The sequence below is a fragment of the Fukomys damarensis genome, unplaced genomic scaffold, assembly GCF_012274545.1.
Source record: "Fukomys damarensis isolate Sample0158 unplaced genomic scaffold, DMR_v1.0_HiC HiC_scaffold_30, whole genome shotgun sequence".
Classification (NCBI taxonomy): domain Eukaryota; kingdom Metazoa; phylum Chordata; class Mammalia; order Rodentia; family Bathyergidae; genus Fukomys; species Fukomys damarensis.
The window spans coordinates 27,228,728-27,253,812 of NW_022900942.1; the positions used below are offsets into that span (position 1 = coordinate 27,228,728).

General features: G+C 38.9%; 1 protein-coding gene across 11 annotated transcripts in view; it reads right to left on the minus strand.

Moving 5' to 3' along the window:
• Positions 1–25,085, minus strand: part of Nedd4l (NEDD4 like E3 ubiquitin protein ligase) — a 331,119-nt gene that overhangs the window by 40,860 nt on the left and 265,174 nt on the right. For 7 of the 11 annotated variants that reach the window (XM_033757523.1, XM_033757526.1, XM_033757521.1 and 4 more), the window contains 10 exons: positions 22,386–22,518; positions 21,028–21,204; positions 18,360–18,434; positions 16,786–16,845; positions 11,829–11,960; positions 11,112–11,231; positions 9,785–9,982; positions 4,698–4,775; positions 2,486–2,540; positions 2,328–2,381 (listed from right to left, as the gene is read on the minus strand). In XM_033757523.1, the coding sequence (XP_033613414.1) occupies positions 2,328–2,381; positions 2,486–2,540; positions 4,698–4,775; positions 9,785–9,982; positions 11,112–11,231; positions 11,829–11,960; positions 16,786–16,845; positions 18,360–18,434; positions 21,028–21,204; positions 22,386–22,518 (1,082 nt within the window). The remainder of the gene's footprint in view (positions 1–2,327; positions 2,382–2,485; positions 2,541–4,697; positions 4,776–9,784; positions 9,983–11,111; positions 11,232–11,828; positions 11,961–16,785; positions 16,846–18,359; positions 18,435–21,027; positions 21,205–22,385; positions 22,519–25,085) is intronic. The other 4 variants (XM_033757525.1, XM_033757517.1, XM_010635462.1 and 1 more) reach the window with 2 other exon arrangements.

Consider the following 25,085-nt stretch of genomic DNA (forward strand, 5'->3'; position numbering starts at 1 on the left):
ACTTAAAGGCCAAGTACATTCATGCTTGTAATTCAATCACATGTCTCAGCTACGCTGGCAGACAGGGTGACTGAAGAACTTATGACTGCGGAAATAGTACAGCGGTACATGTTGGGATGACCTTGTTGATAACCTCTGTCCAGCAGGTATTATGACGGCAAAATCCTCAAGGTAAGAGAATCCCTAAATATTACAACTATTAGGAAATTAAGCTTATTTTGGATAAAACTTGTTGCCCTAGTAAATAAAGCCTCTGAAAAATGTAGGGATTCTGTACTTCTTACAGTCTAGAATTTGGTGGAAAGGTAAATGAATTCAAGTGTTTTGTTGACATGCACCTCCCCTTTATCATTTTTCATTGAGTAAAGCTTGGCAAATTAGAGATTGGGCAGAAATGCAACATTAAAAGCTAATGGAGTTCTTTCAAACAGATCTTTTTCTTAAATGGTTTTTGGTCATCTAATTTTTCCTCTGTTTAAGAGAAACTTTCAGTACTGTTGTATAAAGGAAAAATACATTTTATTCTGTAGGTCCATGATGACAAATATATTGGTACAGCTCAGAGCCACTAGGCTCCACACACGGTGCTCCCATACTATTTGGTTTATGGGAACAAAGAAGAGCCTCCCATGGGGAATGAAGAATGCCCAAGATGAGCACTAGAACAATGAGAAGACAGAGTGCAAGTCAGGAGCACCCAGGCATCTAGCAAGCAGTCATCCCTTCATCCTCTTTGTGAGCAGGCTGTCAGGCAGCTGCTGCTTCTCCAGATGGCTACTCTCCATTTTACTTAAGGACAGCAACTCTAAGACCTTCACCACCGACACTCCATGAACCCGACTTCAAGTTTCTATTTACCAAGTATCCTTTAAATATTATGTGAGGTCCACACAAGCCCTAGGGAAGCAGAGCATAATTTTGGTTTCTAGTGGATAGTAGTGGACCTCTTTGTGATAGCACTGTTCTTCCCTTTGACGCCTGGGGTGTACTATGAACAAAGTTCTTTCCAGGTTGAACTAAGCATCAGGCTGTCAGCCAGAACAAGTTATAGTGAATGAAATGCTTGTAGTCACGGACCAAGGAAGTGTTACTACTTAAGATGTTTCAATGAAATGATCAGTATTATTTATATTTGTCTTTGAAAACTGAAAAAAAGAGAACTTTTTTAAAGTGGGGAAAAATGAGTATGACTTGTCCTTGATTTTATCAAATTCTCTCAAGAGTAGAAGTATAAATAACTTTGGAAATTATGCAAATGAGAATGTTCTTTTGATCAAAGATGAGAACTATGTCTGTATGTCTTGAAATATCTGATTTAAATCCAAAGGTATCCTTCCCCCAGTAAGAGATGTTTACTTTTGGCTTAATTCTGAATTGCTGGGCTTGCCGCTTAACGCATTTTATACTTAAACCAGTGATGGAGAACCTTTTAGAGCTTTCAATGATGACAAACAGCTTTGTGCCATAGATTCGCCACCAATGCCTTAAACTACATGCTAGAGTACAAAGTCCCCAGGCATTGCACTTGGTACCCTGGTGACATCCTAGAAGGCTACCATGCCTGAGGCAGAGACAAGTTCTGTATATAAAAAAACTTTTCAGCAAGTGGCTTATCAATGTACTTTTGTTTAGTTATGAAAATGTGGGAAAACCTGGCACAGACCTCCCATTTATGAAGCAAATAAAAACAATAAACAAAATACTACCAAACTGTACATACAATTTGAACTTTACATCTACTTAGAGTCTTAATACACTTTTCCAGAACTTTTAAGGGCCATAAAAAAATGATTTCATGAAGAACATGTCACCTCAAAGAAAGAAAAGCAAAACAAAACAAAACAAAACAAAAAAAACCACCAAAAAAACAAAAGAATGAAAAAAACCCCCATCAGCTAAAAGCAGACATTTATTAGTGTAACTTTTAGTTGAAATGAGAAGCCACACATTTATTCACAGGTGCTGAAGCAAATGTCTTCAGCAAATATACTACAATTTAAAGAAAACAACTATATATATATATACATTAGTGTGTTGGGTGCAAGGAAACATGCTGTGAATAGAAAATAAGGTCAGAATGGGCATCTCTCCACAAGATCTTTGAAGGCAGTGTTCTGAAAACTTACATAGATCTGTTTCGACTAAATCACTGCTTCTAATCTTATTTTCTATTTTCAGGGTGTATTTAATAAAAGCGCAAATATCAAGGGATAGTCAACCAAAAGAGATTTTTAAAAAAATCATAAAAAAGTTAATAGTCACAAGATCAAATTGGGCAAAAGCTTGATGGGCTACTGGAAAGCAAACTGAGGGTGAAGGCACAGTACCGTACGAGGGCACTGACTCTCTGGTATCATTCTCTCCACACAGCACCTGGCTGCCTGGACAAAGAGTGAAATGACAAAGCTTTCACTATCACATTTGAATCCCCCTTCCGCTCCCATTACCCTGCAACACCCATGTGGCCACAGAAGTGCCTACTTACTATGGTCAATGTAAAATGTGCGGCCATCCAGGTGAATTCTTTCTTCCCAGCCAGGCTAATATCCACAAAGGGGAGAAGAGAGAATATAAACATTAGTTAGCAGGGCCACTGTCAAAGGCAATTATTTCTTCTCTCTGTAAAGGTACATCTTTACATTGAGAACAGACATAAATATCACTGGTTAACGCCTGACAAGATCTAGCCACACACACACATTCTTTCATCTCAGATGCATTCTCTGTGTGATGAACAAGAAACAGGGGTGTTACGTCAAGAGCTCCACACAGAACCTCAGCATATATGAAAGCTGAAGTTGAAAAACTTACTTGGTTAAATAAATACTAAGTACTACAATGAGAGAGGAGAAGAGCTAATGAAAGCATGTTAGACACAGTGATTTTATTTATGTTAAGTGGCTAAAAACCACAATACTGGTATTCTCTGCCCTTAATTCTCACTATTCAAACTCAGGAACTCTTATGTCCAATGGGTCTGGGGTCTAAGGTCCCCAGACTTATCTTCGCTGGACTTGTCTCTCTTTCTAACACAGAAATAGAGAAAGGAGTCAGAACAGAAGACCTGTGCAAAGTAAAAATAATTTTATTGTAGGTATTGCAAGAGGAAGTGGTAAAGAGCCACTCCAGAGGTATGGTGGGGCCCACAGCTGGAACAGTACTGTATGTGGGGCTGCAATACTGTTTTATGGGGTTAGGGGCCCTGTCGCCATTATCCTGAGGTTCAACACTTACTTGACTGGATATTGGGCTTGTTGTTAGGGGTTTGATCTTGTGGGCTAATGGGGGAATTGGGGTATGTATGGCAACTTGTAGTAGGAGGAGCAGTGTTGTGGGCATACAGGCAGGTGTCAAAACCACAGTTTCAATCCACAAAACTGAATAGAAACTGCTTGCTGCTCAAAGCCACACAGAGGCTTTTTTTTTTTTTTTGCCCTAAAAGGACCTGGGTCTTTATTTTAACCCTACTGAAGAGTCCACTTTCTTCCTGCAGGAAGTAAATGATTTGAATACTTTTTTAGATAATAAGGCTGGTATGCCTTCATTATCTGAATTGTCCCTACTTGCTAACTGAGACTCAGGAATCCAGTGATTTCAAACAACATACTTTGTTTCACTTTCTAAACATATTCTCCAGACTCTCTCCCTCTGAACCCAGGAACCAAACAGATTTGGATGGTGAGTTATATACGTGTTATAATGAATAAACAATGAATCCTAACTTCTGTAGCCCCAAATTTTGCCATAATGAGGGGAAGTAAAATAGATGAAGATGTGATATGTATATGTATCAATTCCCCATAATGAATGTATTTATTATGCATTATAAACACATATTAACAAAAAAGGGATTTTTTTGCTGTAATATATCATACGCTAGCCAACAGAATAGTTCTTATGCCTGGAAACCCCCCCCCACACACACACAAAGTGCAAATCCCATTTAACATTAGTCTTAGCACCCAACCTCCTGCCCCCTAGCCTCTAGCTTTCTTTATGAGCAGCACATTGTTGAGGAACATACACAATGAGGTTTCATTCAAAATCCATTTGGACCAAAGAACTCCACTCTCCCAAAGAAAATAAGCCAGTAAAACATTAGATTTATAAATAGTCACCCACAAGGAAGAAAAACTCAAAATAGGGGCAAGGATTTAGCTCAGCAGTTCCACTCCCTGCCTTGAAAGCACAAGGTCCCGAGTTTGATCCCCAGTAGAAACAACAAACAAACAAACAAAAACCAAAAACCAAAAAAAACCTCATATTTGCAGGTTAAGTGACTTACAGAAACTTTCTGTGAATAGTTATACTTTTCTTCTGCCACACTGTTTTCAGTATTTACTTATTTTTGCTATGACTGCATCAGCAAATGAATGGAACATAGTGGTTATTGACTTGTAAAATAAATGTGTGCTGATTAAATTGTTACCTGAAGTGATGCCTCTTGCATAACCTAGTTCAAGGTCTACCTTCCAGTAAGAGCCTAGCAACTCAGAAACTTACTTCTTGAGTGCTGGTATCACATACACTGAAAAGTACTTAGATGCCAACAAAAATTCAACCCTATTAACAAACACAGACCAGTGAGATGGAGGAAGCCTGGAGAAAGAGAAGATTCATGGGGCCTCTCCATCTACACTGGCCAGGTAAATGAAAACACGCTTTCAGACCATTCCATGCATCTCCAGTATACTCACTGGAAGAGGGCCAAGGTCATTGGGGTTTAAAGATGCCTTTGACCGCATATGTACTGGAAATTTCAGGCGTGGATCTTCCTGCAACAAAAAATATAAAAGGTGGAAGATGTTAAGAGGGACTCTTGTGTAGATATGGATTCCTTTCCTCCTTGGGATGCTGCAATGAGGTTGTCTGTGAGTGGAATATGGGAAGGATCCCATCTCTTTGCTTTTTACAGAAAGCCTGGTGAACCATCTCTCAAGTCTCTACTCTTTATCTTGTGCTTAGTGAAAGGAGGAGGGTACACATATTTAAAAAGAAGATCAACTATTTCCCCTAGACTTTGGAAAGGTGATGGGGGACAAGGTCCTAACAGTGATGTACTATGGAGACCAGAACAAAGAGTGCCAGTGATGACACTGCCCTACTCCAGATTGAGAGGGAGGTGAGGGTTTGTACATCCCCCTTGGGGTCTTCATACACAGGAGCACCCCAGCAGGCCTGTGTCCTTCTGCTACTTCCTGAGGTAGGCAGGGTTTCGGAATCTGGTCTAACTGGCAAGTCACATGGTTGTTCCAGAGACAGCCTGCTTCACTGTAGGAAATCATGTATCCAGCTATGGAGCTGTATTGAGATTCCCACCAAGTTCTGCATGCTGGGTTCTCATTTATGTTTTAACATAAAAATTTATAAAACTTTTTATTTTTTCTTCATAAAGTACCACAGAGAATCAAGAAATGTGTACTCTGACATCTTGGGTCATGCTTGATTTACGAAGGATCGTCAGACATGATTTTTGCAACATTCCTTGTTAGGAGGTTGAACACATGGTCTGTTTATATGAGAAAAATAACACCGAGAATACAGATTTGGCCATGGGTTATGACCAGAGACTGGGAACTACCAGTTAAATATGATATAGCTCAAACTCAAAAGATGAACAAAACTCAGGAAAATATATTGTCAACTATAATAAACACATTATCTGCCCAAGATTAAAAAGATAACTCTTAAGACATCTGACACTAGCTTAGTTCAATTATTTTCCAGCCTTTGCTGCTATCAAGTCACTAAAAGTTTTTTCTTCAACAACTCCTTGAGTCAACAGCATAAGCTAAACCATAGTATCCATGGATAGATTTTGGGAAATGATAAAAATAAAAAGAGCACAGAAATAAAGTTTAAATTTGCCTTCTGTTAAGTACTGCAAACTATTAATTGAAGAAACATTTTAGCAGTTTGTAATGAATGCTGAATCTAATTTCTTTTTAAAAGTCTGAGAGGTGGAACAAAGTGAGTCTGGTAAGCTACAGTACTATAATGAACATATAGAGAGTAAAGAAATGTATTAAACATTTAGATGATATGATAAATACTTTTGACTGGTTAACTGTACGCAAAGGAAAGGTTTAAAGCATCAAAATCCATAAAAGCTATCTACTCAATTCTCACTCTAGGTTACACTAGGTAAGGACACAGCTACTAGAGACCTTTGGGGCCCCATGCAGCCAATGACTATGCCAGATTTAGAGAAAGCCCTGCACAGCTACCACATAAAAGGAGACAGGGTTCTGGATGCTATGTGCAAGGCCAGTTGTGTCTTAGAATCATAATCAACTGTTGTTTCTTTGGGCAAAAAACTGGTGATTTGGAGAGAAGAAGAGGGGAAGTGTGTAACAATAAACATAAAATGATACCAGTTTCATAGATGTGCTAAAATGGCCTTGAATGGAAACCCAGGCTTCATAGAGTATAAGGGCCAGAAGCCCTAAGGGGTCATATCATTTTATTTTACCAACATTAATAAAAATAATGGCAACTGCTTCCACTGACCAAACTCAAGGGCTGTCTGGTAGTGACTACTGAAATCACTCTCCCTACGAGGCCTTTAAAACACCCAAGGAGGTAGGTTCCCCCATAGTTGATTCAGTAGGACAGTGGTGGCGAACCTATGGCATGTGTGCCACAGCTGGCTATTTATTCTCATCAAAAGCTCTAAAAGGCTGGCCATCACTGGAGTGGCAGTCAAGGGCAGTAGCGACAGACAACTTGAGGGATGATGGCAAGCTGGAATACTAATGAGGCTGCACAAGATATGAATGAAATATGTAAACATACTTGGTGGCTTCTCCTTTTTTTCAGCCTAGTAAGGACAATGAATAATTAACTGCTTCCCTTAATCCAGTTGAAAAAATTTTAAACAGAATGTAATATATAAAATATGAGAATACTGATTGGTCAAAAAAAACCTTGTGCTTCATCCTTTATACTTTCTATCCTGGAAGAGATCAGCAATAATGGCTAGGCTACAATCAATTTTATTGTCTTGAACTTGGATATAAATACAAAGCTGAAACTTAACTAAGGTGTGTGTGTGTGTGTGTGTGTGTGTGTGTGTGTATTTTTAATACAAAACTATGCTAATGCTTTGAGCCACTCCATGGCAAGCCCGGGCCTCCTGGTGGCTTCCAGCATTTATTCCCTGCCAGCCTGACCTAGGTAAGGTCAAAATAAAATCATTTCTCTTAAAAATGTGGCCAGATATATTTTTCAAATAGAAGGCAGGCATGCTGTGTGCCTCATTTGTATGTATCGATGAATAGGTCTTAAAAATATACTTGGAATGGAATTTTACCCAATCAGTTCATAGAGGGAAATGGCCTGAATATTCTCACATTTCTTAGTGTAAGAATCAGTAGCATGCAGGCCAAAGCAGGAAGCATTATTTTCTTTAGTCTTAACCTGTCCTACCAGTTTTCTTCCTTGTACTATTTTAATGTTCGAATCTAAGAAGCATACAGCTCTATGATGCCTTCTTATTTATTCTTTTTAAAAAAGAAAACAAACCCCCAAACCAAGCTGAAACAGATTTTGAGCCAAAAAATGATCCTGATGGTAACCTCCTTCCCTCCATAATTTTGTCAAAATGCACATGTAATTTAGAGTGTGACTTTCACACTGAGAATTCTGTGCAGGCCTTTGTTTACATGAGATAACACAGCTGTGGCAGCACATCTGAGTTTACTTAAGAAGGGCAGCAACTTGGGGAATTTACAGTTGTTGCCTTAAAGATCTTTAATAGTAGCAGTCGCAGCAACAGCAGCAGCAGTAACAACAGAATTTTTTAGCAACTGAAAATTTTAAGTGAGGGAATTAGTAACAAGTATCTAAGTAGAAAGAGACAACTGAAAGTTAAAACTGGGTTTCATTCAACAACGATGCTGGCAATAAATAAAGGTAGCACTATTTAAAATAAAATCTGCCCAGTTGCAATTACAGTGCAGTTGTGGCGTGAAAGGCTGTGAAAAGGTTAGGGGATTTGATTACTAAGCTAGTTCAAATTACTAAAATCATAGCTTATGTTGGCAAGCCACAGTGGCTCCATGCACTAATCCATTTACTTTTATAACATTTACCCCCTGTTTCTGGAGCTCCAATTTCTTTCTGGCTGAGTTTTTGAAACTACAGCAGTGTGATGGGAAAGGGGAACCACAGGGCAGCCATAGGTTCTGTGTCGACAAAAAAAAAAACAAAACAAAAAAACACCGAAAACCAATCTTTATTACTCTGTTTTCCAAAGAGCTGCCTGTCTGTTATTCTTATCTGGCCCACAAACCTGTAATACTATCTCAGACTAAAAGGTGAGTCAAAGGAACCTCTATGTCATTAGATGCTTTAGAAGTAGTTATCAGTTTACCAAATGAATGTCATCAGATCTCAATGATAAGTGCTCTTGGCAGGTCAGTAAATTCCTTTACTACAAAATAGGAAGAGCTTTAAGAGGTTCTCACTGAGGAGTGTTTGGAAATGTGTGGCGCATTTTTGGTTATCAGTATGTTGGTGAAGGGAGTGATGGCAGCTATTAATATTCAGTGCCAGGAGCCAAGGATGTAAAACATCCCACAGGAGAAGGCCTGCCCCACGTGCCAAGAATGCCCTCAAGGGGACATGCTGTATTATGGTCCATAGGACTTGAGTAACTCCCAGTTTAATTCTTACGGGACTGGATTAACATCACACAGTGGGATAAGAACAAACTCCTTAACATACACTGCTGTTCCAGGAACCACGGGGACATACTAGGGGTCCACCACTAGAAATGGGGATTTAAAGTGCAAGTTCATACTCGATCCAACACTGAAGAACCTGGGCAAGGGACAAATCTCCAAAACTCAATCAGCTTTCATATAACATCAGTTTTAAGTAAACAGCACAAATGATGGGACTAAGCTATCTCTGAGTTAACTCTGTCCAGATGATTAGATGGGGACATTAAAAAAAACAAACAATTTGTAGTACCCAAACAAGCCAGAAATAAGAGAACTTATTTCAGTTCAGTTGTAGGTCTACAGATTATATATTGGAAAAATACCAACTACTTTGCTACCTTGATTGAAAAAGCTACCACTGGCTCAACTAAAAAAATGTCTGACAGATGAATATAAAGATATACATAATCACCTTTGCTTAATCTCATTTTGCCTAAGTTAATTCAACACAGACCTTTTCTCACTCACGATTCAGGAGCACAGGAAAGTGAGCAGGGTAAGAAAAATAATTTTTAAAAAAATACTGAAAAGAGCGATCAGATTTTACAACCAAGTCATTCAATACCTGTCAACCAAGTCATATAATACATAAATAAAGGACCTAAAATGTAGTACAGAAATGCAAAATAATAATGTGATGGAACTAAAAAAAAAGTGACAAATCAAGTAACAGGGGTAATGTCAATAATACTGCAAAAAGAAACAGACAAAAAATATCTTTAGAAAGATTATAATTCTTTATAACATTGCAACAGCCTGAGAGGTGATGCGGTAACATTAAAATACTAGCTATACGGAGTGCCACCCATTTCCCAAATGTGGCCAGCTGTCAAAACTGGTGCTCTCCAGGAGCACTGTGAGGAAAGCAGGACAAGCTGGCACTGGCACCCTGACCATCAGGTTCTGGCCCCACACTCACCAGCCTACTAGCCCCAACACCCCCTTGAGAGCCTCAGAGACACTCCTGTATGAAAAATATGACCACTGAGTATGGGAAGCAAGGAAGTAATGCTAGGCCTCAAGGTGAAAATGGTGCCAAGTAAAAGCAGCAGCCTTACCCATGTCGTAGTCTTTGTGTTATGGTCAATGAAGAAGGGCCGGCCGTTTGGAGCTATCCTCATTTCCCAGCCAGGTGGCAGGAAGCTCTGTGTGACTTTGTGTTGTGGTTTGGGGGAGTTGTAAGGTGATGGCTGTGGGGACTGTGGATTGGAAAGGGTATCTTTCACAGCCCGGCGTATGGGCGAATCCTTGGCACCCTAAGGAATAATAATGAGCATTAGAACTCTTTGCCATGTGTTACTCCAATGTATCAAAATGTACCTGGTACTGTAGAACACTCCTCCTTGGAGACAGACAAGGGAGAAGCTCCTAAAGACCTGTTTCTTCACTCATTTCCTTTTAAATCAGTCTAACTTTATACTTTTTCTCTTTTTCTACACATGTACTTCTTAGTTGTTGGTTAAAAACACACAATAATGTTAAGTACTCATAACTACCAATATTTGGTAGCCACTGGGTAAGTACCAGAAATATTATTCTGTATTAAGCATTATGGATAGAGATTCTACAGAGTGGAGAAAAATGTGTCCCTGCTCTTAATGAGCTCACAGTCTAATGAAGAATAGATTGGCAAGTTTTAGAGCACAGAAACAAAAACCTCCAATAATGAAGAAAACCACCTGGAATGACATAGCTGTTACCCATGACATTTACCTGAGAGTCTGCAAAAGCAATCATCCATCCCTCCTTAGCAGCAGCTTGACCAGTGCAAGGAAGAACCCACAGCTATCTCTAAGGCAAGTCAAGTTTAGAACTTCAAATGTTTACTCTCTGGCTTTTCTAACTCTCTGACATTTGCGGTGTTCAGGAATGGCACTAAAACAACACAAACAGGAGAGTGCAATAGCAGATGTCCAGCAATGATTTAAAGATAAAGATGTGCATCAGAAACACAAACGCCCATACAATGAAAGTCCCTATAGTCAAAGAAAAAAGAATGATCAAAGCAACAGCTATGTTTAAAAACTCAATATAAGCACTGGTATTGCAAAGAGTTATTATGCAGTTCTAATGAGGTAAAGGCAATAGGAGCAAAACACAACAAGAATGGTAAAAGTTCTGAAAAGAGAGCGCCCACATCCAGCACAAGTTACCACACATGGTGTCAGCGAAATGAGAATGAGAACTGTGTGAGAGTCCAGCATGTTATCTGAGCCAGACAGAGAAGCATGTAGGGGGTCTGCACAGAACACCCTTCACCAGCAACATATGGCTGATCAGAGAGGGGGTGGCTGCAAAACTGAAGGCCAAGTCAAGAAAGAAAGAAAGGATGAGGAGAAGCCACAGGACAGAGGTGACCCTGGTTAGACGAGGTAGCCTTCTCACCTCCAGTGGGGCAGATAAAGTTACTGTTGGCGAACTGAGGCTACGAGGCCGGCGAATCTGAGGCTCGATTAGGTGGTTGTTACTGTTTGTGGCTGATCCAGAAGCACCATCTTCTGCAAGCTATTTTGAAGGCAAAAACAGGTTAGCTTCATATGAGGAGCTCCCTGTGTGTGATTAGGAGCGTGAACCCAAACAACAACACACACAGCAATAATAAGAGGTCTGGCCTATTTAAAGCACAGAGGAAATAATTAAACATAATAATGGGGGAAAGGTTGGGGAAACACACTGAAGAGGAATAAAAATGAATCACTGGCCTGCATAAGAGCTAGCCTTGGAAAAGAAGAAGGGGCAGCAGCTATACACTGCAATAGGCTCAGACTTAGAAAATACCTTTCACATCACACTTGAAAAAATGTGACCAAGGACTGGGTTGTAGCTCAAGGGTAAAGTGCTTACCTAGCATGTTTAATCTCTAGCGCTACAAAATACAAAACCAATACAAAAACCAATAAAATGTATCCAAGGCCAGACTGATTTGAAGATCATGTCTTCCAAAGGCAAACATTACACTTAAAGGAGTACATGTGATTCTTCAGCAACTTTTTAAAACACAAGTCTCCCTGAACAGTACATAAACACTGGGAATAGCACGTAGGTCATATCCATCTTGGCTGTCATGGCCTGTGATTTTAGGTTGGATGGTGATCTTCATACCTGCATGATTGGTCGAGTCCAAGTTGTGGTTCGATTGTTATGATTGACATAGTATGTGCGTCCCTTAGCATCTTTTCTTTCTTCCCAGCCTGAAGGTAGGCCCGGCGTGGTATGTACATAGGCCACTGATGGCTGTTTGTGCAAGAAATCATTATTATTTAACAACTAGCATTTGTTTTCTGATCAGTTTAATAAACTCGCAGATGCCTAGACAATATTTTCTGGACAAGGTAGGTTAATTCTAATTGTACAGAAAACATTTCAATGAGTATGTGAAAGAAACTGATGGACTTTTAAGAGCTTCAACTCTACTATGAGATGATCTCACAGAGCTTGGAGGCTCACATGCTCACATTCCTACACTCACCTCTCAGGCCTCTCTGTTCTTAAACACAGAGAGACGGTTAAAGTGACTGTAAGGAGAGAGACAAATACTAAAATCTGTTCTAGTTACTAAATGTCACTACCAAACCACACAGAGCTGAAAGATATGTTAAGTTGTCCATGATGGAATCTCTGGATTCTTTTCTTCCATCAAGCCACAGAGATTCTTCTCTAGCTTAGTCCTGAGTTCTTCTATCAACTCAGGCCCCACACACAACAGCTTTCAGGGCAAATTATGAACCCAACACAGAGCCCCTCAGCTTTGACACCTGCATTCCTGCAGTAGCACAGAACCCTGAGGAGCACCAGCAGGTCTGCACACCCCAGCCTGCTTACCTGATGGAGAAATCCCACAGAGCCTCACAGCTGAGACTGTGCTAATACAGAGTCTGTACCTTAGGTGGCTTAATGAATCATGTGCAGTTTCTGGATTTAGACAAATTGGAGTCACTGTATTTTGATAGATCAAATTAGACTGCAAAGTGTTCCTGAGACACTTTTGCTTGTAAGAAGTAGTTTGAGAAATACAGTATAGACTAAGGAATACGGAACTAACAAGGATGGGCCATGAGGTGATAAGATGCACAGGGTTGGTGCTGTTCAGAAAGCTTGCATACTTGGGTGTTGCATCTTATATTTGCCCTCAGACTGGGGATGTGGAGGAGGGGGCTCAGAAAAATGACGCCAACCATGGCCAGGCTCCTGGTAGAGAGTGAAAGGAATGGGAGTTCAATGGCTAACCATAATCTAGGTGGAACTCTGCCGCTCTGAGCACTGCTTTCCCTGATCCTCCAGGTGTCTCAGAAGGTGTCACACTCTGGATTATGTTCAGGATGCACATCTGCTCTTCACCCAAACTTCTTCCTCCCTATCCCACCTTTTCTATTCAGTACTTATAATGTGCCTTGGTGAAGAAGGTTCCAGGCAGAGTCTCTCGGTGGAACCCAGGAAAACTTGAACAAGCTTACCGCAAGTTCTGTATTCATAAAAGCATCTAAAGAGGCTCTGTAGTCTGCTTCATAAGCTGAACATCACACACCACAGAAAAATTAACAACATAATTAATCAGGAAGCCACTGACTCATTGGTTATTTCTAAACCATGTTTACCAGGCAAGGGAAGATTGTGTGAGAAATTTTCCTGCTAAAAATATAGCAACTGTTTCCTTAACATTTTCCTGGATAAGTCCTAAAGGCACCACCAGATAATTCCAAGATTGACCACAAGGTCTTCTGGACCTAGATATGAAGACTCAACAAGAGTAGAAATGTTAACTGGCCGACTTAATCCTTTCATGACCACAGAGACTGATGGATTAGTCCACAGCCTGAACAGAACTCTTTCTCTTTTCTTCTCTAGTTGTAGCTCCTTCTAGCTTCTCCTTCTAGCTACTTCTATCTAAACACCTGTGCTGATCAACTGTGTTAGCAATCCAAGTCATAACCTATGTTTACTGTCAATCACCATTTGTGACTAAGGATGTACTGTGGTTTGACCTATGGTTTACATGGCTTAGTCATAAATGGTTTGATTCAGTGAAATACTAAATGGATTTATTACTTCTCTTCTTCCTTGCTATATTATTTTGTGGGGAAAGGCAATTTGATACGCTCTCAGGAAATTCAATTCCACAAACCTCAAGACTCTTTTTACAGTTATACATCTATGAAAAGGATATTTATGAGGCAACTGATAAACTAAAATAACTTGGATGTGCCATGGCTAGTCTCAGAATTAAATTCTAAGTTGAATTTTCACAGATCTGTAGTTAACAGGACTAATTGATTTATGCAAAATTAGGAGTGTGGCAGAGAGAACATTGAATTTGATTAAAATGTTCATTCTCCCTTCTATAGAGAATTGAGCCGACAACCTATAAATTAGCTGTATTTATGCAAGATGGTATTATTAAAATGTTCCTTTACAGCATCCTTTCCAAGTGAGCATGCAGAACAACCTGTGCTGATGATTGCATTTGTGACTCAGAACGCTGCCTCCCACCACACATGGCCAGAGAGCAGCAAGCCTTGGGTTCCACATACAGATCAGGCTTCTACTGCTGTATGCATACCAGCATGTTCTAGACCATCTCAAGGAACAAGCTAAGCAATTAAAAACCAAACTAAAACTTGCTGGTTAGCATAATATTTTATAGGGTTTCCTCTGGAGAACAAATATACTATAATATGCCTTATAGTGTTAAGCAATCATTAACTGTAACTTCATGGTGGCTCTGTTTCTTTCATTAAAGTAAAGAACTTGAGCATGTTTAAACTGAAAGACTTCAATATAATTTTAGAAAAAAACACTTTTAACACAGACAGTCACAGATTTTTCAAAACTTGCTCAAACCCTGTCACGGTAGTACTTTAATATATTTTTAGAATCCAGAAAGCAAAGATCAAAGGACCGAGTTATCCTTCTCCTTATATCTCAAGGAGAAGGCTCTGGCTTAGCCTGCCTAAAAGTGAAACCAGTGTGTATTTACTTGCCATAAATCAGAGCTGTGCTTCCTCAGGCGAGAATCAGGCCTCACACTGTACTAAAGGAAAAGCATGATATGGAAAGGCATCTGGGGATGGTTACTACAACACAGTGTGTAAATGCCTCAATGTCCTTTAATGTGAGAAAACTGCCTAACTTGTGGTGTATTCACGTCCCTGAATATTAATTACTAACACGTCCCAGCAGAATGAACATAAGTAAAAAAATCAACTTGCCAAACATTATTTATATAACATCCTACTTTAAAAAAAATAAAATAAAGCAGCATGTGTGTGCGTTGTATGCAAAGAAGCATCTGAGAAAAACAAGCAGGAGCGAGACAGTGCCCCAACCTAGGCACACATTTCAGTGTGGGTGATATGGAGAAGAGCCAGAAAGCGAATTAAAAAGAACAAACAAACAAACAAACAAACAAAGACAAAACGTGATAGAAGATAAAACTGGAAACAAGAAAGTCCAGGGAAGTCATGACAAGGAATGATGGAGTGGGGAAAAGGGATATAATCCTTACAAATCTATCTCGGTACTGAGAAACCACAGAGTAAAGGTAGGTGAAATACTTAGAAACTACTGAGATTAGTCTTTAAAAATCAAAAACCAAACCCGATCCATATTTTAATTCACTGATGGGGGAGAGCAAAGCACAGGCAAGAAAAAGGATAGTTTCCAGAGCCAGATGGGATCTCACTCAGATGGATCACCTTGTCCTGCCAGATGGCTCTCGCCATGGAGCCTGGGACTACACTGACTGTTTACTCTGTCATTTGTGATCATCAGCTATTCACATTCCGAAGTTAAAAGTAGGTTGTTTGGCTAACAAAATGCAAAACTGAACGATACATAAAAGGATCTTCTTCCACATGGTGAATAAATGAAATCACCTCATGAAACGATTGATCTACCTTGCAGTGCACTCCATTATTACCACAGAAATTACTGGCAGCAGTAGGAAATAAGCTAGTTTGTGCAGAATTCTTTGAATTCTACTGCAGGCTGAGCTTGGCTCACCTAGCAGACAGTATAACTTTCACACAAACCATGGCACCTCAATACCTTGAACTGTGTTGATCAGTACTGATTATTAATTTGATTTTTCTTTATACAAAACTAAGCATTAAATTCTAACACTATATCTAAATCATTCCTTTAAATCATCAACATACTTCAGAAAATCAGCTATTATATATGTAGTTAAATCTATTCATAAAGCAGTAAGCAATTATAGCAAAAGCAACAAAGGTAAAACAAAAAGGAAAATTCTTCAATTAGCTATCACACTTGGACCATAAACTAAGCTAATCTGACTTCAGGGATCAAGGAGAACACAGACAATTAAAATACACAGCAAAGTTTAAGGTAATCATAGACATGAATACTGTAAGTTATTCAACACATCAAATAAAAAAAGTAACAGATACTTGGCTTAAAGCAACACCAACTTTTCTTGACCATTTAAACATTTTAGGGCTGGGGATTTAGCTCAGTGGTGCTGCCACCTGCCTCACAAGCACAAGTCCTGAATTTGATCCCTGGTACAAAAACAAAACAAAACAAAAAAAACATATGTCTATTCCAACATTCCAAGACACTGGTGGCAGAAAAAGGTTACTGGTTAATGTAGTTGGAGATACAGAAAGTCTAGCAGTCCCTTGTTAAAAAAAATGTGGTATGGGAGATGCAGAGGAGAGTTCAGCACTGGGCACAAGCTGGACTCTCATGTGGTCCCTGTGGCTTCACTGGTTATTCTCCAACCTTTAACTAAGCATTTTAGGAAAAGCTTATCAGAAGTAAAAATGCTAAAAGGCAAACCCATGTTCTAAATGATCAAATCGCACATTTAACCAAAGCTTGATGACGATCCAAATAGAATACGGTACTAAAAAAATCATTGCATTTTACTTGGTACCTTTGACTAATCTAAAAATAAGTTTAAAACAGGAAATACGTGCCTCTCTGTAGTGCAAAAAAGCCACCCTTGATTTTAAGAAGTGTATTCATCATTAATCAAAATATGAAACCACCCCGCCGATTTTTGCATTAATGAATGTCTGATAAAATGTGTCATTACCGTTGGCTCCTCACCACCTGTGACAGTTGATGAACGCGCTCTCCCAGCTGGGGCGCTGGGCTGTTAAATGATAACTGAGGTCAGTGAAATGAATGTAAGGGTCCAACCCATCACTTAGTGCACCAAGAATCACTGCTGTGGCAGCAATGCAAGGCAGGTGGCGTGAGGTCAGAATCTGACATTCTGTCCAAACAAAGATGAGCATACACTGATGACCAGCAGCCAAAGAGAAGCAGGACCCTCACCTGCCCTCACACCTCCTCAAAGAGGCTCGGGCTGTTCCCTTGATGTAGGAGAACAGTAACAACCTCAATCAAGTTGGACATCGTACAAGACAAAAATGGAAAGCCAACTGGGTTTGCCTCTATTGTCTAATAATTAGCACATTTGTAAATCTGACAGAACTCAGGTAAGAGGCCACTGGTGATCAATGAGCTCACAGCATAATATGAGAAGAGCAGAGGGAGGAATTTCATTTTTATGAAAATAAGTTTTTGGGCAAATGAAATTGACACTGATTTTGAAAAGGAGAGAAAGTGCCATTAATTCATCAAGGAAAATCACAGAATCATTAGGCTAAGAAGGAACCCACCGATTCATTATCATTCATTGTTCTGTTTGGGAGTGGAGGGCCTGTGCTGACCCTATCACAGATAAGATGCTCTCTTCAAGCTTATTGTTAACCAGTCTACCTGGCAAAAATCACAACTGAATCTATTATCTTGACTAATGTAGTCATTAATTCATTTTTAAAACATAAAAAACTAAAATGTGGGCAAAAATATCCTTTAAAGCCAGGTAAAATGTACAGGACCAGGAAGACATTGGTTTCAGAGACTTTAAATGCATTCCTCCGACCTCAAATTCATACAAATAAAGTATGTGAAAAAAAAAATCAAGGATCTGTAGCAATAAAAAACCTAATCGAGGTCAAATATCAAACAGAACCTGAACACCAAACACTTCCCAAGGCAGTGCTGGTGTGCTTTCCAATTTGAATGTTTATTTTTATATACATGGGACATTATTAAACCCTCTACCACTTCTGTGTTTGTTGATAGTTATTACAACTGTGGGAGAGTGAGAATCAATTATAGCCAATTCTTTACTTGTAGAGATACCTTTAAAGAGAGAGAGCAGCAGCTTTGTGGAGCTGGGAATTTAGGCAGCTGATAGTGGAAAGGGGCCTATTATATAAGGCTGTCTGCCAAGAAGAGTTCTTCCTGCATGAAGGGATCAGTGAGCTTCCAGAGTCCAGCTCACCAGACTCAGCTACGAGGACTGAACGAACAAAAATTATAAATGTATTAAGTAGCTTCAGCCACGTAAGCACATTAGGACTGATACAAATTTAGGCGAAAAACCAAAGCAATGAAGTTTTTAGCATTTTAGACACCTTGGTGGTAGTAACAAGTCTCTGTGCTGGAGACCTACCCTCCTTGAGCAATTTGCTAGGAAAATTTTAAATGTCTCATTTGGTGAATGGATGTATACAGGAAAAACTCTTAGAAGCCCAGAAGACTTCACATTAAAGCTGCCAAGCCAGCTGATAAATGGAAATGAGCATGGGTTACCGGTGGTAGGTGGCCTTGCTCCGCGACTGTGTCGGTGACACTGCAGGACCGTAGCCTGGAGGAGGGTTCTCTCTGCTGGAGGGGAGGAAAAGACAGCAGGTGTGAAGAGGCACATTCCTAGAAATGAGTTTTACTGGTTTAAAAAAAATTAATTATATAATCCTACATACTACTTTTTTTTTTAAAGTATTAGGGATTGAACCCAAGATTTTCACACTGAACAATATCTCTAGTCCTTTTTTATCTTTCATTTTGAGTCAGGGTCTCGGCTAAGTTGCCTAGGCTGGGCTCAAACTCATAGTCTTCCTGTCTCAGCTTCCCAGACTGCTGAAATTACACGTGTTTGCCACAAGGCCCAGCTCTATGAACTGCTTCTGCTACTGGGAGGTAATTAAATGAAACATCCTTTCAAAGTGATGAGAGTCAAGCTATCCTCTGCTTCAATTCTCAGAATTTTTAGCAGACTGGGATTTTTGAATGGATCTTAGAATTAATAACAAAAATAAGAAGCCAGGTGCGATGATGTGCACTTGTAATCCTGGCACTTTGAGGGGCCGGGGCAGGGAAGATCACAAATTCAAGCGCCTTTAAGAATCTGTCTCAAAATGTAACAAAAGAGGTAGGGATTCAGCTCAACTGCAAGGGCTCTGAGTTCAGTCTGCAGGACTGGAACAAGATGGGTGGGATGGGGACCAAAACTACTGGAAGGGAAACTCAAAAGGCCCCCACCACACTCAAGAGCTTCTTTCCAACAACCAATTTAAAGTGAGCGGTCTTGTACTCTGCTGAGGAAGCCAGGTCAGGGGAAATTCTAACATTAGAATAGAGGAAAAAGCAAGAAGAAACAGTGATACTATGGCTATTCAGTATTTATTGATTACTACAGTTGATAAAGAATTACCTGGATTCTGTATCTGGGAAAACTCAGAAATCATCCTGCCCTAGTTCTGAAAGATAGCTTATTTATAAAGCTTCTGAGTGGAGTTGATGCAGCACAGCAAAAGAATGAAGGAAAATAGTGAGGTTACTCTAAAAACAGATTAGTGTGTCATACATAATGTTCCTCTCACTTGTTGGTATTCTATGTGGTTAAACACAGCCTAATAGATCTGAATGGAGATTCCAGACAGAAGTCAAAGGTCTCCTTATTAGCAGGCTTGTGCATGGTATAAGCTTGTAGTGCATGCTAGTTTTTAAAAATTTGCAATAGCAAGTGAAATGAGATAATGTCCGAGAAGAACTGTGCAGTGATGATGTACTACTCATGGGCAATTCACACTACTGCCCTTGAATACAGAGTGACCCTGAGAAGTGAAGCTGGAGCAGGGTTCCCTAGCCATTTTAACAGTTATCACAATCTGAAAATAATATAATACTACACTTGGGTCTTAAGGATATTTTATGCTTTTAGAGTAAATGCAATAGCTCCCTATGCAAATAACTAGAAATGTTAATTTAATATTAATGCTGATGAAAACTACACCTTTTTTTCACTTGGTTGACTAAAGGTATATATAACTGTTATGGTTTCTTTTATAGGTTTACAATATATGACTTCAATGATTATGTTGTTCCCATAGCAACAATTTTACCAAATCAAATTATCTCATACATGAAAACTCTTTTCCTGTCCATTTGTTATAAAATTTTCACCTCAATACCATTTTTTTGAAAAAAAATTCACAGAATTTTAATGTGAAACCACATTAGCAAGTCACACTACATAGGCCCACAGAGTCTTTTGAAATGAAAACACCATAGGCAAAGGAGTAACAATTTTGTGAGTACTTACTTGGCTTCTATATCTTATGTAGTCCAACTATCATTTATATTCAATATGCTCATAATGACTACTAGTTCTAGGATACCTTTTTCAGTGGACAGGCTACCATCATTTACTACTGTATATTTTTTAGTTCAGTTCTCAAGAAGCACTGTGCACTGGCTCTTAATTCTATGAACCTGTGGGAATTAGTATGGCCCTTTTCTGCAATTTTCATATCTTCAAATGCAAAGCTCTTCATGAATGATCCCAATGCTTCTCACTGGGGTTCAGTCCTAGCTGAAGCTTGTAGAAAGTGCATCTCTGATGGTTGAAAACCTCAGTTCGAATGCTATCTTCATGTCAGCGTCACAATTTTATACCCTTTCTCAAGGACTCATTCTCTGGGACTAAGAAGGTGTCTTCTGCCTTCCATTCAAACGCTTGTCTTGGGTGAGCTACTGAAACATCTGCCCTTGTCTGGGAAATGGAATGATCGGGCATGCAGAATATAACTTCAGAAGCTTCATTAGGAGTTTGAAAGGCTCCTAATTCTTACTGTGAAATACTGCTTTCATGAAGGCACCATTTTTATGAGCCTTTTGGTGGGGAAAGAAATTCTGTAAGGTTAAAGCTATTAATTTTAGAAGTGGAAATTTATTCCTTTGAATTTTTTACAAATTAAGAAAAAAATGTCAGTAGTGCACTGCTGTTTCCAAATCATGATTGCCACCAGCCTGGGATAATTTTAATATAGTCCTGCTCTTCCTAGAAAGGGGGAACTTTAGTAAATGTCAGCGTTTGCTAGATAACCCTTGGTTGTTATTTATATACAAAAATCTCCTAAAAAAACAAGAAATGACAGATAATTATTTAGCTTTTGTTTGAAACAAGATCACTACTTACAATCAGAGAAGTGAATTGTTCCCCATTGGAGTCTGGAGTGATCTGAAGCCTTCTGCTCAGCTCCTCCGATAGCTCCTGTGGGCTGGTCCGAGACACTGGAGAGGCTGGCGGCGGAGGCAAAGCCAGACCAAGGGAGTCTCCGGCCATGTTCACTTCCTCTGAAATGGTCTCCCAAGGCTTTCAAGGACAGAGATGCTGACGTAAATGCTAGGAATTGGGGATCCTCCCATCCTCCCCTTGAAAAACAGGTAACAATAATAACCACAAGAACAACTGAAACTAACATCTATCTAGTCAACACTTACCATGAGGCACAGAATCTTTGTGGTAACCATGAGGAAAGATGTGACGACTGTCTCAATTGAGATACAAGGAAACTGAGGCATAGAGAATCACTTGCCCAAGGTTGGAGAGCTAGTGGTGGAAGGTCTGTGACACGAGCCTAGGAAGCCTGGGTCTAGAGGTTGTGTTTCTCATAGCTTTATGAACCTTTATTGCCAGCATTTGTTACTATATGCTTGGGTTAAAGCAATCGTCTCAGGAGTTTAGAAATTATTTTCATAGGCTTTCTTTTACTCTGACTGTTAAGGATTTAGAATGTAAACAGCAAAGATGCTAAGGTGTAATTACATGCTATATAAATTTTAGTGACTTTATTATGGAATCATTAATTTGCTTTTCTAATTTTGATCATGGCAACATTTTTGTGAATGGTTTTCCTCACACAATGCCTATAAAGAACTGATCTGATGAGTGCATGGAGTTTAGCACAGAATATTACTGTTGATTTGTTTAATTCACATTCTTTTTCAGTAATGGGCTATAACCATTTAAAGGGGGAAATTATAAACATTTATATTTTTGGTAATAAATCTTTTTTTTTTTTTTTTTGGTACTGGGGATCGAACTCAGGCCCTTGTGCTTGTCAGGCAGGTGCAGTGCCACTGAGCCAAATCCCTGGCCCAGTAATCAATCTTTTTTAAAACATCAGAAACACTCAATAAAAACAAGCAAGTTATAAGGCTCATGCAGTTGCTCAAATGATACTTGTGATGCTGTTTAATGAGATATGGTTAGACCGTGAGGGAAAATAAATTACAAAGTGAAAATGTCTTAAGATTTTTATTCTAGAAATAATACCAATCCCTTATGTAATGATAAAAGGCCACAAGTACTTGTATAACGTGGCATTTATAAGCACTTTCTAAATTAATACCTACCCAGTAATCAATTAGCTACAAGACCTCAATTTTTACATTCTAGACAACCCTTACCAAGAAATGAAATTAAAATGCAAAATAACGCTGTGGGCCAAGGAAAGACAGCTCTGGGTCTGATGGCACGAGAGGACACTGTACCTCAGGGCCCTCTCCACCTTCCGAGGCCTCAGGCTCCAAGTCCTCACTGATGTGCCTGCGAGAACGGAAGCGCCTGTGTGCAGCCTCCTGGTTGATCTGTCTGATGTTGTTGTCTGATTCAGAAGACACATCCCTGAGGGTGGGAAGAAAGGGTGCAAGAAGAAAAAGATATTCAGTACTGGCCCTCCAAAGGTCTAACAGTCTCTAAGGGCCAGTAAGGCCTGGTCACCAAATCTGAGCTCTCTACCAAGCTATGCTATAGTGCCAGGTTCATTTCAATCAAACATAAACAGTTTTTCAGTGCAGCTTTCTGGCTTATACTGTGGTCCCCCGGTATACAAGGGGGAATGGTTCCAGGATCCCCTCACCATTCTCACAGATGCTCAAGTCTCACATAAAATGGCACAATGTTTGCATAGAAACCACTTATAATCTCCAATATAAGTTACAGTCATCTCTGGAATCCCTATGAAACCGAATACAATACAAATGCAATGTGAGTAACTGTTACACTGCCTTTTAGAGAATAATGAGGAGAGAGAAAAAGTCTGTACAGGTTCAGTGTAGTGGTAATTTATTTAATGAATCCAGCAATGACCAAAAAGCTATTTTTTGTCATCAGCAATTAAGCAAAGACTACAAACCATTCAAATTCAAGATTGCAATCTAGGAAAAAGGACTCTTGAATCACTGCGATTTTTCTTGGCTGCTTTCTATCTCATTTTGACAAAATCTCACAATACTGAAACTTCCTTACCCCCCAAATTAAAAATCCAAATAAACACTAAGAGTTAACTTTCCCAGCCACCTGGGATTTGACGAACACTCCAAGTGCAATGTCATGAACTGTATTTGTGTGACATAGAGTTCTCAATTCAGGATCTGAACGCATCAACTTGATCTTGAAAACATTTTGCAGAATATTATAAGTAATCATCCTTTGGGAGAAACAGGCATTCATGGTAGAAGTTTAAATGCCACAATATTTCTCAGAGGACACTCCCAAGTACTTTCAGTAAAACTCCATGTTCGGTTAGAAGACATTACATTTCAAGTTAATGTTTCTAAACAGTTGAAGTTATTTTAGGCAGAGTGAAACACATATTAATCAAGAGCCCTAACTAAAAATTCTTTCTAAAACAAAGTTTAAAAATTTCTAATATAGTCTTTAACTTACACTATATATCCCATATGAACAAACTGCTTAATTAAATGAAATAGTGTAGATAGTAACAGACTAGTTGCTTAAAGAGGGTCTCCCTTCTGTGAACATTCATACCACATAAGTTCATGTTAAGTCCAGACTAGGGCAAGACTAGTACGTGATTATACTATTTGCAAGTAAATGGTTGACTTTTTGACACTAGCTGCCAAAATAGTTAAGCATTCCTATTAAATATTCTTTACACTATTAACTTTACTGGTAAAGGGGATAGTATGAAGGTCAGGTGCTATTTAATCTACATTTATTTATTTATTTATTTATTGAGCAGGAAGAATTTATTTATTTATTTATTTATTTATTTATTTTTTGAAACAGGGTCTCACTTTGTAGTTGAGACTGATCTGGAACTCATTATTTAGCCCAGGCTGGTCTTGAAGTCACAGCGATCCTCCTTCCTCAGCCTCCCTAGTGCTAGGATTACAGGCGTGTGCCACCACGCTGGCAGGAAGAATTTATTGAGAGAAAGATAGCTTCTAAGAGAGACAGAGGGGGCCCAGAAAGTGGGTTGCTCCTTTAATCCACATTTAAATGATAATTCCTTATTATTAAAGTCCAAATTAATGAAGTTGTATTGTATTTGTACACCTCTACAAACTTTTTGCATTCTTAAATATTTTCTCTCCTCTGTATGTTTTATTTATATTAAATATAATTAGGGTAAAACAGTACACTAGTGATTAACTTCAGAAAACTAATCAATATGATTATAGAGGAAATATTAAAATTAAATACATCAATAAAATTTATTAAAGTACAAAAACAGAATGACTAAAAATGACATTGTTGATTATATTAGAAACTATATTTGTGAATTTATGCAGTAGTAATTTTTATGACACTCAATTTTTAAATACACAATGATTATAAAATGTAATCAATTATTATAGAACAACAACAAAAAAACTACCTGGAAGGAAAATGACTGGAATACACTTAAAAAGAATGTAAATAAGTTCAGAGGTGCAAGGTAGCAGAGGAAGCTGTGTCACCTTGTTTTCACTTTTTATTAAGGACGAAAGCAATTGCACATAAGGGTGATCAGGAGTCGTATTAAAGTTTTAAATCTTCCTTGAAATGCTAGTTGTGGCTATCAACCAGCCACAGTGAGGCAGTAACCTGCATAAAGCTATATAGTGCCAGGCCCGAAGGATGAGTATATACTGAATTGCTACAAGTACCAGGACTCTGAGAAGTAGAGAGTAAACTTTTAATATTACTACATCAACATCTCACGTCCTTCAGAAGTATACAAAAGCCTACTACTCCAGGATGGACTTTCTAAAAACCGAGGTGCATTTAAAATCAATTATGTCAGTTTTCTTTATCTAATATGCACACATAATCAGTAATCAGTGTGAAGCAGAAACAACTAAACAGTTTCAGAAGCAAGATAACGCTGACTTTAAAATTTTAACCCAGGGCTTTCATGGACTTAAATGCTGATAATGTTCACAGAATTGAGGCCTTTTTCATTT